The sequence below is a fragment of the Colobus angolensis genome, unplaced genomic scaffold (assembly GCF_000951035.1).
Source record: "Colobus angolensis palliatus isolate OR3802 unplaced genomic scaffold, Cang.pa_1.0 Scaffold378, whole genome shotgun sequence".
NCBI lineage: Eukaryota > Metazoa > Chordata > Mammalia > Primates > Cercopithecidae > Colobus > Colobus angolensis.
Window position 1 is genome coordinate 770535 of NW_012117132.1, and position 15419 is coordinate 785953.

A 15419-nucleotide genomic window follows, 5' to 3' on the forward strand; every position below is an offset into this window, starting at 1 on the left:
CTCTCGTCTCAGCCTCCCGAGTACCTGGGACTACAGGTGTGCACCACCACGCCTGGCTAATTTTTGTATTTTTAGTAGAGACGGGGTTTCACCACATTGGCCAGCCTGGTCTCGAACTCCTGACCTCAAGAGATCCACCCTCCTTGGCCTCCCAAAGTGCTGGGATTACAGGCATGAGCCACCACGCCCAGCTCACTTCAGTTTTTGATAAGACAGAAATGGGAAAATGTAGAGTGGTTTACTACTTTATCTTACGATACAATGTTATTGTAGTATAATATACTATAGACTACCCATTAAAGAACCAGGAAGGATATTCCACTAGCCTTAAGAAGTAAACATTGAATATAAATATAACTTTCTACCTCATCTATAACATTGATAAATTTTATTACAAAGAAACTAACACATAAATGATTTGTCCTATTTATCATAATAGGCCACCAATCACTAGGAGCCAAGCTTCATCAGCTTAAGTCCTAGGTAGCATGTCTCAATGCATACATATTTATGTTATTAACCGTGTTTTCTTTTTTTTTTGAGACAGAGTGTCCAGGCTGGAGTGCAATGGCATGATCTCGTCTTAACACAACCTCCGCCTCCGGGTTCACGTCATTCTGCTGCCTCAGCCTTCCTGAGTAGCTGGCATTACAGGCACGCATCACCATGCCCGGCTAATTTTGTATTTTTAGTAGAGACGGGGTTTCTCCATGTTGGTCAGGCTGGTCTCAAACTCCCGACCTTGGGTGATCCGCCTGCCTCAGCCTCCCAAAGTGCTGGGATTACAGGTGTGAGCCATTGCGCCTGGCTATTAACCTTGTTTCTAACTTCAGCATTGCACATCTCCTTAGTAAAGCAGTAACAGTTAACAAGTCAAGTCCAACAACCATTTTCCTCTGGTCCTCAAGCAGAGACTCAGAACCAGTTACAGATAAACTATTTCATTATAACATGAAAATAGCAAGCCTTGGGCTATTGCAAAAGGCTTTTCAAATGTTGACCTCTAATTTGGAGAAAATAGAGGGAAGCAGAAATATAGGGTGCTAATTTGTGTTATAACCTCGTCTCATGTCGTGGTATGTTCCCAGTTGCAACATTTTAAATTTACAAATAAGAAAGTAAAACAAAGCTTCGTATCTGTGAAAGTGAAAAATTGTCCAGAAGTCTTCTATTCAAAGACAAATTAGCTTTTTCTTCCCAATAACTTACCAGAAAGAAATGGGTACTTAGAAACCCTAAGGGGTTCTTTAAATAGGGGTCAGAAAAAATATATAAAAATAAAAAGCAAACCAAGAAAGGACATTGTTTCAAAATAAAATGTTCTTTAAAGATGACTGCCCTCTCTTGAAAGATGAGTGCTATATTAAATGGGTAGATGTATCTCTATAACTCATCGTGTTTATATGTAAATTCTCTGGCAGATATAAAGCCATCTTTGTCTTCATCTTCTTTATCAAAAATATCCTCCACCAAAGCATCATGATGACTTTCATTCACCACCGCACCATGTTTTTCAAACTCCTTCTTTAAATATGCTTTAACCTACAAAATAACAGATCCCATTAATAACTTGGATTCATAAGATACCCACATCGAGCCAGTCAATATCACAGACATGGACTGTTACTATATTTAGTTAACTTAACTAAGTATAATAACATTATAATATAATAGTTAACTAAATATAATAACTTCTAAACAGCCATTTTATGACATAGTTCTAATGATAGTTAAAAAATTATAAGAAACTTTTTCCCTTAAAAAAACTGTTGCTAAACTGCTACAGTGGAGACACAAAATATTGCTCAAAGGCAGTGCCAGGTGTGTTGGCTCACGCCTGTTATCCCAGCACTTTGGGAGGCCCAAGTGGGAAGATCACTTGAGGTCAGGAGTTGGAGATTAGCCTGGCCAATATAATGAAACCCCATCTTCACTAAAAACACACAAAAAAAGGTTAGCCAGGTGTGGTTGCATGTGTCTGTAATCCCAGCTACTCAGAAGGCTGAGGCAGTTGAATCGCTTGAACCCGGGAGGTGGAGGTTGCAGTGAATCGAGATTGCACTGCTGCACTCCAGCGTGGGCAGCAGAGTGAGATTCTGTCAAAAAAATAAAAAACTAAAAACATATATATATATAAGCATCAGCCACTGCACCCCATGGACACTTCTCTTAAAACTAAATAGTGGCATCTTTCACAGATATGAAGCTTTGTTTTACTTTCTTACTTGTAAATTTAAAATGTTGCAACTGGGAACATACCACAATGTGAGACCATATATATAGATATATATAGTGCTCAAAGGCAAAGATAAAGCTTATGTCATGTATACAATCCTCATATAAGGCTTGTATTATGTGAGAGTGTATTACTTGTTCTTAATCTGAATCTAAATTCCAGGCATTTCTCTTTTTTTTTTTTTTAGACAGAATCTTGCTCTGTCACCCAGGCTGGAAGGCAGTGGCACCATCTTGGCTCACTGCAACCTCTGCCTCCCAGGCTCAAGCAATCCTCCTACCTCAGCCTCACAGGTATCTGGGACTAGAGGCATGCGCTACCACATCTGGTTAACTTTTATATTTTTTGTAGAGATGGAGTTTCACCATGTTGCCTAGGCTGGTCTTGAACTCCTGGGCTGAAGCAATTGACCTGCCTCAGCCTCCCAAAGTGCTGGGATTAGAAGCATGAGCCACTGCACCCCATGGACACTTCTCTTAAAACTAAATAGTGGCATCTTTGACTTGAATAAATGTCTGCAAGTAGTGGGTCTTCTGGGTTTGGTTATAATCATGCCACACTGATTAAGTCTAATCACAACCTTCCAATCTCAGAAAGTCAGGCCTGATGAGTGCCTAGACTACAATTTTCCATTTTCATTTTTTTCTTTTTTGAAGTGGAGTCTCACTCTGTCACATAGGCTGGAGTACAGTGGCGCAATCTCGGCCCACTGCAACCTCCAACTCCCAGGTTCAAGCGATTCACCTGCCTCAGCCTCCCTACTAGCTGGGATTACAGGCACCTGCCACCATGCCTGGCTAATTTTTGTATTTTTAGTAGAGACAGGGTTTCACCATGTTGGCCAGGCTGGTCTTAAACTCCTGACTTCAGAAGATCTGCTTGCCTCAGCCTCCCAAAGTGCTGGGATTACAGGTGTGTGCCACCATGCCCGGCTAATTTTTGTATTTTTAGTAGAGACAGGGTTTCACCATGTTGGCCAGGCTGGTCTTGAACTCCTGACTTCAGAAGATCTGCTTGCCTCGGCCTCCCAAAGTGCTGGGATTACAGGTGTGAGCCACCATGCCCGGCATCCATTTTCATTTCATTCAGATATTTAAAAATATAAATATTGTTTTCAATTTCCCACAAGATTCACCACAACGCAAATCAGCCTGTATTTTCAGTTTTAATCACATCACCTCTCTTCCTTCTGTTTAGACCAGCAATTTCAAATCCTCTCTCCCCCAGCTTCCAAGAAGTACACATATAGTATATATTTATTTTTAAGTTAAAGTGATTTAATGCAGTTTTTTAAAAAAGGGGTAGGGGAGAGATTATGAAACTCTATGGATTAATGTAGAATGTATTTCTAGGATATATTGTGTGAATAAAGCAAAATGACAAAACAGTATGTATAGTTTGCTACCTTTTGTGTAAGAAAGGGGGAAATAAGAGTATATTTGAATTTGCAGAAAGAAACATTGGAAGGATATATTAGAAACTAATAAAACTGAGCTGGATGCAGCAGTACATGCGTGTACATAGCAAGACTTCATCTCTACAAAAAAAAAATAACCAGAAAGAAAGAAAAAAGTAATTAATAAAACTGGATGTGGGAATAATAGAATAGAAGAGGATGTGGGTAGGAGAAAGACTTTTAAAAATATGTAAATAATAGGCCGGGTGCGGTAGCTCCCGGTCAGGAGCTCGAAACCATCCTGGCCAACATGGTGAAACCCCATCTCTACTAAAAATATGACAATTAGCTGGGTGTGGTGGCATGCACCTGTAGTCCCAGCTACCTGAGAGGCTGAGGCGGAAGAATCGCTTGAACCTGGGAGGTGGAGGTTGCAGTGAGCCGAGATCGCACCACTGCAATCCAGCCTGGTAACACAGCGAGACTGTCTAAAAAAAAAAAAAATGTAAATAATAGAAACAAAGTCTTCCTATGTTGGCCAGGTTGGTCTTGAAGTCTTGGCCTCAAGCCATCTTCCTGCCTCAGCCTTCCAAAGTGCTAGGATTACAAGTGTTAGCCACCTGGCCCAGCCAAGACTTTTAAATAAATATCTTCCTGCTGGGCACGGTGGTTCACGTCTGTAATCCCAGCACTTTGGAAGGCCAAGGTGGGCAGATCACGAGGTCAGGAGTTCGAGACCAGCCTAGCCAACACAGTGAAACCCCCATCTCTACTAAAAATACAAAAATTAGCCGGGCGTGGTGGTGCAGCTACTTGGGAGGCTGAGGCAGGAGAATTGCTTGAACCTGGGAGGCAGAGGTTGCAGTGAGCTGAGATTTTGCCACTGCACTCCAGCCTGGGCAACAGAGCAAGACTCTGTCTCAGGAAATACATAAATATCTTTTTGTTTTGAACCATCTGACTTGTTATATGTTCAAAATTATTTAATGAAAGGGAATTAAAATTTATCTTGGATGGAAGAAAAAGTCATATGACTGGTAACACTATGAGGTGTTATAAATTTAGTGGCTGTGGATCATGAACCCCTGGTTCATAACAATTTGACTTATTCAAGACTTAATCATTTCCTGGCCATTAGAATGAATTTGATCAAAGCATAGAAAGGGACTTGATACCTGACCAGTCACGACAGAATGGAGTATGAGTAGATAAAAAACAAGGATAAATATCTCCCTCCACTTCTTTCCCCACAGCAGCCAGACTAAGACAGGTATGTGTAACAATGGCCGAATTATAAGGAGAAGCCTCTTCTTCCTTTCTCTTTACCCAAAGGCTCAGACTTTGATGGGGCTGGAGCCCTGCTGTGTAAAACCCAGGCTGAGGTCTCCTTTATCTGGGGCAACCTGAACAAAACTGAGCATGTAAGTTGCTTGCTGTTAATTGCTAGGAAAACACTACAAGATGTATTTAACAGCCAGTCTACAGTTTTAACAGAAACTGTCCACATGAGATATTTCTCAGGACAGCTAGCTTCTTATATAGTAACTCCAGATGGAAACGGTCTTGGCAAAATGGTTTTTTCAAAGACCCAAGGGTAAGGATAAGATACAGTGAACCCTAAGCACTGGGAAGAAAAAAAGCAAAAGATTGAATGGTGCTTTTTAAGTCTTAATATATTTCTCTCCAAAACAATGATTTATTATGAAAAAGTCCACTTTCAAAAAATCAGTATTTTAAGAAAACTTATAAATGTTATCTAAATAAAAGTAAATTTTAAATATACACATATTTAAAAAGTGAGTTACAGAAACAAAACAAAACCCCAAACAACCAAAGAAAAGCAGAAAGAAGAGTAGGAAGAAGGGAAGGTCACCTCATCTTTAGAGAGCTTCCAGTCATCATTAAGATCCATTTCTTGGAATGATTCATGGGATCTTGGTCCATTTCGAATCTCCAGGAGATCAATATTAAATACCAGTGTACTTTCTGGGGGTATTTTACCTGACATGAGGAGAGAAGGCAGAAAGTTTTAAAAGAGCCAAAAGTTTTAATAATAGAAAATTTATGGTAATGGACAAAGTATTTTTTTTAACTGAATTAAAGAGCCTTCCTAAGATTGTCATATATGATGAAAATTATGTATATTATATTTTACTCAAATAGAATAGAGTAAAAGAAGAAATAATAAAAACTAGCAGAGCAAAAGCATTCTATCTTTGGCTTAACAATTAAAATGTAAATACACACACACACAATGCATATATATACACACAGAGATGTACCTAATGGCTTGGGTATTAAATTTCTAATATAATTAATATATATTGTATGTCAAGAAGGACTTAAAGGGTTTTACATAATTCAGAGTTAAGTATATTATAAGTAATAAACTAACTTTTTGGTCAGAAAGTCCTGACCTAGAAATACATATAGTATTGCCATTTCTACCACTGGAAGGCATTTCTACCTATATAATTGAGCGAGCTCTGGTGTCACACTGCCTGAGACTGAAGTTTACATTTGCCCATCTCTAAGCCTCAATTTCTTTTTTTTTTTTTTTTTTTTTTTTTTGAGGCGGAGTCTCGCTCTGTCGCCCAGACTGGAGTGCAGTGGCCGGATCTCAGCTCACTGCAAGCTCCGCCTCCTGGGTTTACGCCATTCTCCTGCCTCAGCCTCCGGAGTAGCTGGGACTACAGGCGCCCGCCACCTCGCCCAGCTAGTTTTTGTATTTTTAGTAGAGACGGGGTTTCACCGTGTTAGCCAGGATGGTCTCGATCTCCTGACCTCGTGATCCGCCCGTCTCGGCCTCCCAAAGTGCTGGGATTACAGGCTTGAGCCACCGCGCCCGGCCCTCTCAATTTCTTCATCTAGAAAATGCAGATAATAAATTTCTTACCTCAAGAGTCTGTTGGGAGGATAAAGGGAGAAAAATCCACGCAAAATACTTAGCATTAATCTTGACAAATAGTAAACTCTCAATACATGTTACTGAGGTATAATTTTCTCATAGGCTTTAAAAATAATGCAGGAAGGTTTAACAATTTCAGAAAGTTAGGAAACACTACCTCGGACATAGAACATTATATATACGTTGAAGACGTTTCATGGGATGGGAGAAATTAAAATGAATTTCTGAGAAGGGAGACTAAAAATTTTTAGAAGTGAAAAGAGCTTTGTTAAAATCCCAGGAACCTAAAACAAACGAAAACCCATCTGTGGAGTATGGACAATTGTTTTCCTCAAACTTGTTTCCTTATAACTATATTTAACATACAGGTCTGAGTAAACATGTTAAATATTTCTTAGTCATCCTTCCCCCATCCCCCATATTTCCACGAAAGGGCATTCATAAATTCCAAAGAGAAGACTTATAAAGTGTCCTGAAGCTTACCATTTCAGATCTAGACAGAGATGTGACACGCGCTAGGTTGTTGATAAAACTGGTATCTTTCCAAAAGAGGCATGCAAGCATGTACTAAAAGACTACAAAATTAGTGTTAAATACAGATTAGAAAAATTAGTTTCATGGCATTCAGTTTGAAGGAAATGACTCAAATTTAGATCTCTACTTATTGTGAAGTAAACTTGAGTTAAATATAGTATGAGAAAGAGTAATGGACGAATACAACGTACAGTAGTCCCCCCTTGGGTATGTCCCAAGAACTGCATTGGATGCCTGAAACCGTGGATAGTACCAAACCCTATATATACAATGCTTTTTCCTATACATGCATATCTGTGATAAAGTTTAATTTATAAAATAGTCACGGTAACAGATTAAAAATAATAAAATAGAACAATTACAACAACATATCACAAGAAAAGTTATGTGAATGTGATCTGTCTCTCATTCTCAAAATACCTTAATATTTTCAGACTGCAGTTGACCACAGGTAACTAAAACTGTAGAAAGTGAAACCACAGGTAAAGGGGGACTACTGTATATAAATACTAAAGGTGAGACAATAAAGATAAAATGAAAAAATTCTCAGTATCAGAAAAAATTTTCTACATACTTGGTTTTCTTCTCTAAAGAGGATTATAACTAAAAGAAGAATTGAAATTGGTTAGTAAATCTTATCCTATGAACAAGATTTGTATAGATTTGTATATTTTGGAATACATAATGCTTCCCATATGGCATCTATTTTTCTTCTCAGGAAATGGGCTGGGAATCCTGACTCCTCACTTTGTCAGTGGTTAACCTTAGACTTCAGGATGCTATGAAGTCTGTATTTATACTCTATCAGAGTGGTTGTCTGTCTGGTTCTGATGACTACTTAAACTTTTTTTCTTCATTACGTAAGTAATACATGCTCATTGTAGAGCATGTACTTGGATGATAAAACCAGAAATAAATATGATTCCCAGTATTACAGTCCATTCTTAACATTCTTATTTCCTTGTGATTAACTTTCTATGTATATGTACTTTTTCCTATATTTACTATCATATTATATATACTATAGCTTTATTTTCTACTTTTATATATAACACTATATCTCACACATTTCAGATATAATTTTTAAACTCTTTGGAAATGGCATTTTAAATAACGGCCATATTTTATTTAGCTAAATTCTTATCAATATACCACTTAGGACAGTTCCAATTTTTTGCTTAGAAACAATGCAATGATAGATATCCCTGTTCACAAATTTTTTCCTGATATCTAATTATTCCCTTAGGTTTGAAGGAATTATAGAATAAATGCATATAGACATCTTCAGACCTCTTTTTTTTTTTTTTGAGACAAGAGTCTCACTCTGTCCCCCAGGCTGGAGTGCAGTGGCATGTTCTTGGCTCATTGCAACCTCTGCCTCCTATGTTCAAAGCAATTCTCCTGCTTCAGCCTCCTAAGTAACTGAGATTATAGGCGCACGCCACCATGTTCAGCTAATTTTGTATTTTTACTAGAGACAGGGTTTCACCATGTTGGCCAGGTTGGTCTTGAACTCCTGACCTCAAGTGATCCATCCTCCTTGGCCTCCCAAAGTGTTGGGATTACAGGCGTGAGCTACCACGCCTGGCCCAGGCCTCTTGATACATATCACAAAGCAACTCTTTGGAAAGTTGCAGGGTTTCTCACTTGAATACCAGTATGTGTCTGCCCTGAAAAACTAGCGCAAAAGCTGTCCGGACCAGTTAGCCAGCTTGCTTCTGCTTTGTGACACAGGGAGAATTAAATTCATTTCATGTCACTCTATGATTTTTTAAAAAAATACATTATTAAAAGCTTTATAAATAAATTTTAAAATGGCAATTAAAAGAACTCCCAGTTTGCTGTGGGAGACTTAATATTTGTGAAGCACAACCCATATACAACCCACATCTAAAATGTATTCAATACTTTAATAATCTATATTTCACAGGTTCAACTCATCCAAACACTTACGTTAAGGGATCTTTCTTTCTGCATTGTTAAAGTAAATTGGTAAGTTTCAGTTTGGGAAGATGAGAACGTTCTGAAGATGGATAATGGTGATGGTTCCACGATAATGTGAATATATTTAATGCCACTGAACTGTGTACTTAAAAATGGTTCAAATGAAAAGTTTTATGTATATTTTATCACAATTAAAACAACCCACCATATTGGTGAACAGTATTAATAGACCTCAATGTTCTTTTTTTATTGTTAGTATAGTTGCCCATTTAGACATTAAACTTAAACTGGCCATTTCAATTGATAATCAAGACATAATACAGTTGCTAAAGGAATACATGCCTCCTATTAACTTCTAGGGAAAAAAAAAGTTGTAGTGACTCTAACTTATGTCTCCTAAGCCAGAGAACAACTCTAGTGCTATAGTAAGAAATACAGAAATACTATTACCTTTTCCTTCTTTTCCATAGCCCAGAGCAGGAGGAATGGTGAGCTTTCTCTTCTCTCCTACACACATTCCTTTCAAGCCCTGGTCCCAACCTTTGAGAGCCTCCAGGATGCCCAGGGTAAACCAAATGGGTTGACCATTGTTATGTTTGTGACTATGATAGAAAGAAAACACATTAGAACTCCTTACTAATTCTAAAAAAATTTCTTTAGTGCATTTTCCCACCAGTAAGTGGTTAAGTTTATTAGTTTAATAAATACAGCTATTCTGTATTTGCACACATACACACACCTCCAAGTCAAGTTTATAGGAATTCGATTCACTGCCCATCTTTCTTGATGCAAATTTCACATACTTGACTGGGCTTAAGAAAGACAGAGGAAATAAAGACAATTAACAACCATTTGAACATTTGTTGTATACCAGGAATTATTCTAAATTTTATTTTATGTTTTGCCTCTGAACCGTTACAATAGGCTTATAACGTAAGTACCATTACTACCCCATTTTACAGATGAGGAAACACAGGTTAAGTGTTCCAGTCTTTAAACCTAACTCCGAAGTTCAAGGTCTTAACCACAAAGTTATGTTGTCCCAGGAAGGCCACTAGGTTGTAGAACAGGGAGAAAATAATGGAAAAAAGGCTGAGTTTGGGAAGGAGATTGAAAGGCTAAGGAGAATTTACTGCCAACATATGTGGGTCCATATGCACACAAATATGGAGAGTGAGAAGCACAGTGTCTTACATCCTGCCTACAAACTTTCCTTAGCTACGGCCTGCTGATGGCTCTGACTAGTAGAAAAGGCTGCTTTTCATCCCTAAATCCCCACTCAGACCCTAGCCCAGTTTCCTCCTCAGGGGTCTATAGTGGGGCTATATAGGAAAGTCTGGAAGAGTAGCCCCTCAAGGACTGGTGTATTAGTCCATTTTCCTACTGCTATGAAAAAATATTCGAGACTGGGTAACTTATAAAGAAAAGGAGGTTTAATGGACTTGCAGTTCCACATGGCTGGGGAGGTCTCACAATCGTGGCGGAAGGCAAAGGAGGAGCAAAGGCATGTCTTATATGGTAGTAGGCAAGAATGAGTGTGCAGGGGAACTGCCTTTTATAAAACCATCAGATCTCGTGAGACTTACTTACTATCACAAGGAGGACAGAATGGGAAAAACCTGCCCTCATGATTCAGTTACTTCCCACCAGGTCCCTCCCACAACATGTGGGGATTCCGAGAGCTACAATTTAAGATGAGAAGTGGGTGGGGACACAGTCGAACCACATCAACTGGGGAGGAGGGAAATAGGACGTCCTGGATCATAAGCTGAAGAGAGTCTAGCTTAGGAAAACCAACCTGCCGAACTACATACAGGGGGGCTTAAGGGCTGAGTAATGCCTGATCCCTACTTAGCTCCCTTTCAGTGCAATGAGGAAAATATTCTATTCAAGGATATCTTGTAGGTAAGAAAAAGAAGTCATTGTACTAGGCTTCATGATTACTAAATCTAGGTGATGCCATTTTTTCCTGTAATTTTGCCCAATGATCAAAGTAACAAAATGCCGACTGTAGAAAATTTGGGAAGGCTAGAAATGAAAAAAGAAGAGGAAACATTCTACTACTCATTACTGACTACAATTTTAGCACAGTTCTTGTTAGGTCTAAGCAATTTACCCCGTAGGCTATGGTTCTAGAGATGGCAAATGTGCTTACAAACTGATCATTTGATGGTATTTCTTTTTCTTCAGAGCAGAGTCTCGCTCTGTTGCTCAGGCTGGAGTGCAGTGCTGCAATCTTGGCTCACTGCAGCCTCCGCCTCCCGGGTTCAAGTGATTCTCCTGCCTCAGCCTCCTGAGTAGCTGGGACTACACGTGTGTGCCACCACATCCAGCTAATTTTTGTATTTGTAGTAGAGAAGGGGTTTCACCATGTCGGCCAGGATGGTCTCGAACTCCTGACCTCACGACCCGCCCACCTCAGCCTCCCAAAGTGCTGGGATTACAGGCGTGAGCCACCGCACCCAGCCCATTTGATGGTATTTGTTCATGATGTTTACAGTTAGCAGCCTCTGACCGTTTACATGGAGGCTGCATGATAACAGTCCCCTCATCAGGTATTAGAACTTAGCAGCAAACTACTAAATAATATTCCATGGCTACCACCAAAGTCAGCCCAGGTTTTTGGTTCAGAGATCTGAAAGAAGTCAGGCTGAGTCTAAAAGAGATCAGACTAAAAATAACAATGTAACTGAGTATTCAAAATGCAAATCACATAATTTAATGTCTGCTGTGGCATTCACCTAGTTGACAAGAATAAAGGGCTGTTGAGAATTCTAAGGCAAGCCATCTTTCTGGAACTTTTTCCCAGGGCTAACAGTTCAGAGAAGAGCCCCATTCATTTCCCCAACCCTCAAGAGAGACCAGGTCTGAATGCCCAGTAAAGGCAGTTTATTAGAAAACTAGGTCGAGGATGGGCTATGAAGAGTCACTGTTTTAATTCATGTTATTCCCTCTACGTACAACATCCTTCCTTCCCTACTTTCCCCCTGGAAACCTCCACTCATCTTCCAAGGCTCACTTCAGTTATGGTCTCTGGGAAGTCTTTCCCTTTCTCCACCCCATGGAGCATAACTACTTCCAGGTGCAGTTACGCTTTGCTAGCACTTTGAATATTCTGTGCCCCGTATCACTTGCATTATTTACTTGTCTTCCTCCCGCCTGTAGATGGTGTACTGTTAGAGGACAAGAACCTGCTTCTAGCCATCTTTGCGCCTCCAGGACCAGACTTGTGACCATTCAATAAAAGTTTGATAGATGGACAGATTAATGAATAGATGAAGATGATTAGAAGCCAAAATTTCTGAATCTCCCTAGCACCCAGAACATGGCTTAACATCAAGGAAATGCTCCCTAAATACTTTTATAATGGAATGAATGGAACTGATGCCTAATTGAAAATCATTAGGCTGTAAACCATTTCCATGTTCCAATTTCTTCATTTATAGAACAGAAATGATAGTGTAATCACCTGAAAATCCTTCATCTAAACTTCCAAAACCACACCCACCTCATGAATGAAGTGTGACTCTCTAGAAAGAAGCAAATGACTGAAATCATGGTCCTGTGCCTCGACCAAAATATCATGTCCGTCAGAACAAAAGTTAAGTAGGTCAGTGAAACGGCATTAGTATATCCTTCAACAGGCAAATAAGTGATTGTGTAGTTTGCTTTTGAAGTCGCTGTGAAGTTTTAGGTGAACATCACCTACATCACATTACAAATGGAATCAAGTCATTTTCTCTAAGAAATGGAGTTTGAGATATGAGCATTCTTTTGGGCTTTTTCTACTTATTGCCCAATTATACACCCAGATATATTTCTGCAATATTTCAAAGATTCTAGTTCTAATTTTTACAATAAAAAAAACTAACAACCTTTTCCAGACCACATGTTTCCAATAAGACCTTCAAAGGCCTCGCTCGCTACATAAAACTGGCTTTAAACAATTTCCTTTCCCAAAGAAGGAAATAAGATATTTCGGTTTTGTAAAAGAGGTAAAACCAGGTACAAGCCACCTTTCCTGCTGGAGAGCTGGCATAAGTGAGTGAATTCTTAATTATTATTTTACCTGCGGGGCGTAATTACTTACGTGGAGTGAAATAAGGAGCCGTCCTTTTCTAAGTAACCTTCATAGTGGACCAACATCAAATCCCCTCCTTTGGTCTTGCGATGGCAGATGAATGGCTTCTGGAGAACTTCAATTTTCACTTCTGGTTCAGGGATCAGAGCCCCAATCAAAGAAGTGACGAACAGCATCAAGACTGCGTTGCACAAGAAAAGTCTCATGTTGCTGAAGCAGGAAAGAAGTCCCTACAAAAGCAGCGAAAGGGCCCTCAACTTCATAGATTTAAGAACGTAGTTCAAGGCTTAGGGACAACGGCTTCAGGCAAGTTTAGGACTCCCCCCTTCTTAGAAGACGTGGCACATTTACTACCAACTACTTTCTCAGGGGGCGCGAACCCACCTTTAAAGAGTTAAGCCCAAATGAGGGCCTGATTGGCTCTTATGACGTGGCCGCCTGGGAATAGCGGCCTTCCATTGGCTGTTGGTGCTGTCCTTCAGGCAGCTCTCAAGCCAATGACGCTGCAACGATGGAATTTGCAGCCCGGTTGAGCCGGGCAGCTGCCGAGCTGCGGATCATCCAGTGTGGTCCTAGAGCCCGGGGGTTTTCAGAATTCAACCCCCGTGGATTTTGGGAGAGCGGTGGGGGCGCAGAGATAACCGGAAACTCCTCCGGCTGATGTGTATCTTTGAAGAACCCCGTTGAGAAACGTAGGAAGAGTCCCGGGGCCTTATGAAACAGTCGGGGTTCCAGGAAAGTCTCGTTTACTCTCGCCTTTGGAGAGCGGTCCTCCAAGATGCCACGATCCTAGGATTTTGTTATTGCTCATAAACTGTAAAGACTGCCATAATGCTTTAGGAATCACAAAGCGCGTTCCTGTTGCATGAACCTCACTACAACCAGTAAGGCAGGTTCCTTTTTTCCCATTAAAAAGAGAAGTAAATTTAGACCAGGAGAGATTAACTATCCTGCTTAAGGTTATTTGGCCCAGAAGCAGATGAGCTCTGCCTTCAAACCAGGTCTGATTCATTCCACAGCACCACGTCATGTTATGGCTGCTAATAATTTATTCCTTAAGTTACCTTAGAGGGTAAATAATGAGTTACGACTTGCAGACTTCCGCTTCAAAGAAGAAATGGTAATCATGGTTACGAATTACACAGCCTCATCTTAGTTTACATTTTCTAGTTTTCTGTTTTTCGCCTAAGTTCAAAAGCAATGCATGTTCATTGTAGTCAATTTGGAAGAAATTGGAAAGCACTAAAGTAGGATTTCCAGATAAAATTGGGGAGTCGAATTAAATTGAAATTTCAGATACATAACGAATAATTGTTTTGCATTTTTATTTACTAAATCAGGCAACTTCACACTAAAGAAAAAGAAAGCTCGTTGGTACCACCACCAGCCGCAAATAATTCTCTTAATATTTTGGTGCGTGCTTCTGTAACATATACCTAAAGCGATTTAAATCGTATTGTACTCTTTTCTCACCTTCTCTTTCCACTTAATCTTGTAGTTAACATTTTTTTCTGGTCAAATATCCTTAGCACAGTGCATTTCCTCACTCTATGTGCATAGGAATCCCCCTGGAGATCTTGTTTAAAATGCAGATTTTGATTCTGGAGGTCTGGGGTGGGTGCAAGATTCTGCATTTCTAACAAGCTCTTTCTTAGGTGATGTCAATGCTCAGAGTCAGTGGACCAACACTTCCAATAGCGAGACCTGAGAGTCTGGACAACACCTGTTTGTTTACACTGGCCTCATAGTATTCTACCCTGAAATTTCAATCATCTCTTTACGCCCTATTATCGGCTACCTCAAGTGTGTGAGATCAATTAGGCAGCTTTGGAACAAGAACCCAGAGGGTATCGTGAGAGGTGACGTAGACCCCCAAACGTCAGGCACCATTTACAGTCAGAACTGTGTGCTCCACACTTGTCTCAGGGGCGTTCCTCCTCCCATCGCCTAGTCACCAGTCCGCGTCTCAGGACTCAATTTCCCTGCGTGCCTTGCCCACAAAGTCCGCCCCGCCGCCGCCGCCGCAAAATCCCGGAGTGGATTTTGGGAAGGGGCGCGCGAGAGGCGCACTGGGCATGCGTGAGCGCGTCCCGAGCCCGGCGGGTCGGGGGTTCAGGTAGTGCGGGGTGGCGCCGCCTGCGACCGGCAGCTCGCTCGCCGCACTTCGGAGGCTTCGGCTGCCCCTCCGACCCACGTAGGGCTCAAGCCCGTGCCTCCTTGTGAACAGCGTGCCCGGCTTCGTAGCACGGGCTCACCGGCTGACTGGGCTTCTCGCGCCGAGGCCGCCGCAGTGACCCCGCCCCCGGGCCGAGGATGTGAG

The 15419-nt window shown here is 40.6% G+C and overlaps 1 protein-coding gene across 1 annotated transcript; it reads right to left on the reverse strand.

Moving 5' to 3' along the window:
* Positions 1 to 377: 377 nt before the first annotated feature.
* On the reverse strand, positions 378 to 13598 carry FKBP14 (FK506 binding protein 14, 22 kDa). The gene is made up of 4 exons (XM_011953932.1): positions 13109 to 13598; positions 9469 to 9620; positions 5506 to 5633; positions 378 to 1542 (listed from the first exon to the last, which is right to left on the reverse strand). The coding sequence occupies exons 1-4, from the start codon at positions 13303 to 13305 to the stop codon at positions 1384 to 1386; spliced, it is 636 nt and encodes a 211-aa protein (XP_011809322.1). The 5' UTR covers positions 13306 to 13598; the 3' UTR covers positions 378 to 1383.
* Between the last annotated feature and the right edge of the window lie 1821 nt (positions 13599 to 15419).

Coding starts and splice junctions, on each gene's coding strand:
- FKBP14 (XM_011953932.1), bottom strand. CDS start 13,305: ATGAGACTTTTCTTGTGCAACGCAGTCTTGATGCTGTTCGTCACTTCT. Junction 5,634..9,468: donor CTATGGAAAAGAAGGAAAAG/GTAATAGTATTT, acceptor TCCTCATGTCAG/GTAAAATACCCCCAGAAAGT. Junction 1,543..5,505: donor GGAAGCTCTCTAAAGATGAG/GTGACCTTCCCT, acceptor GTTATTTTGTAG/GTTAAAGCATATTTAAAGAA.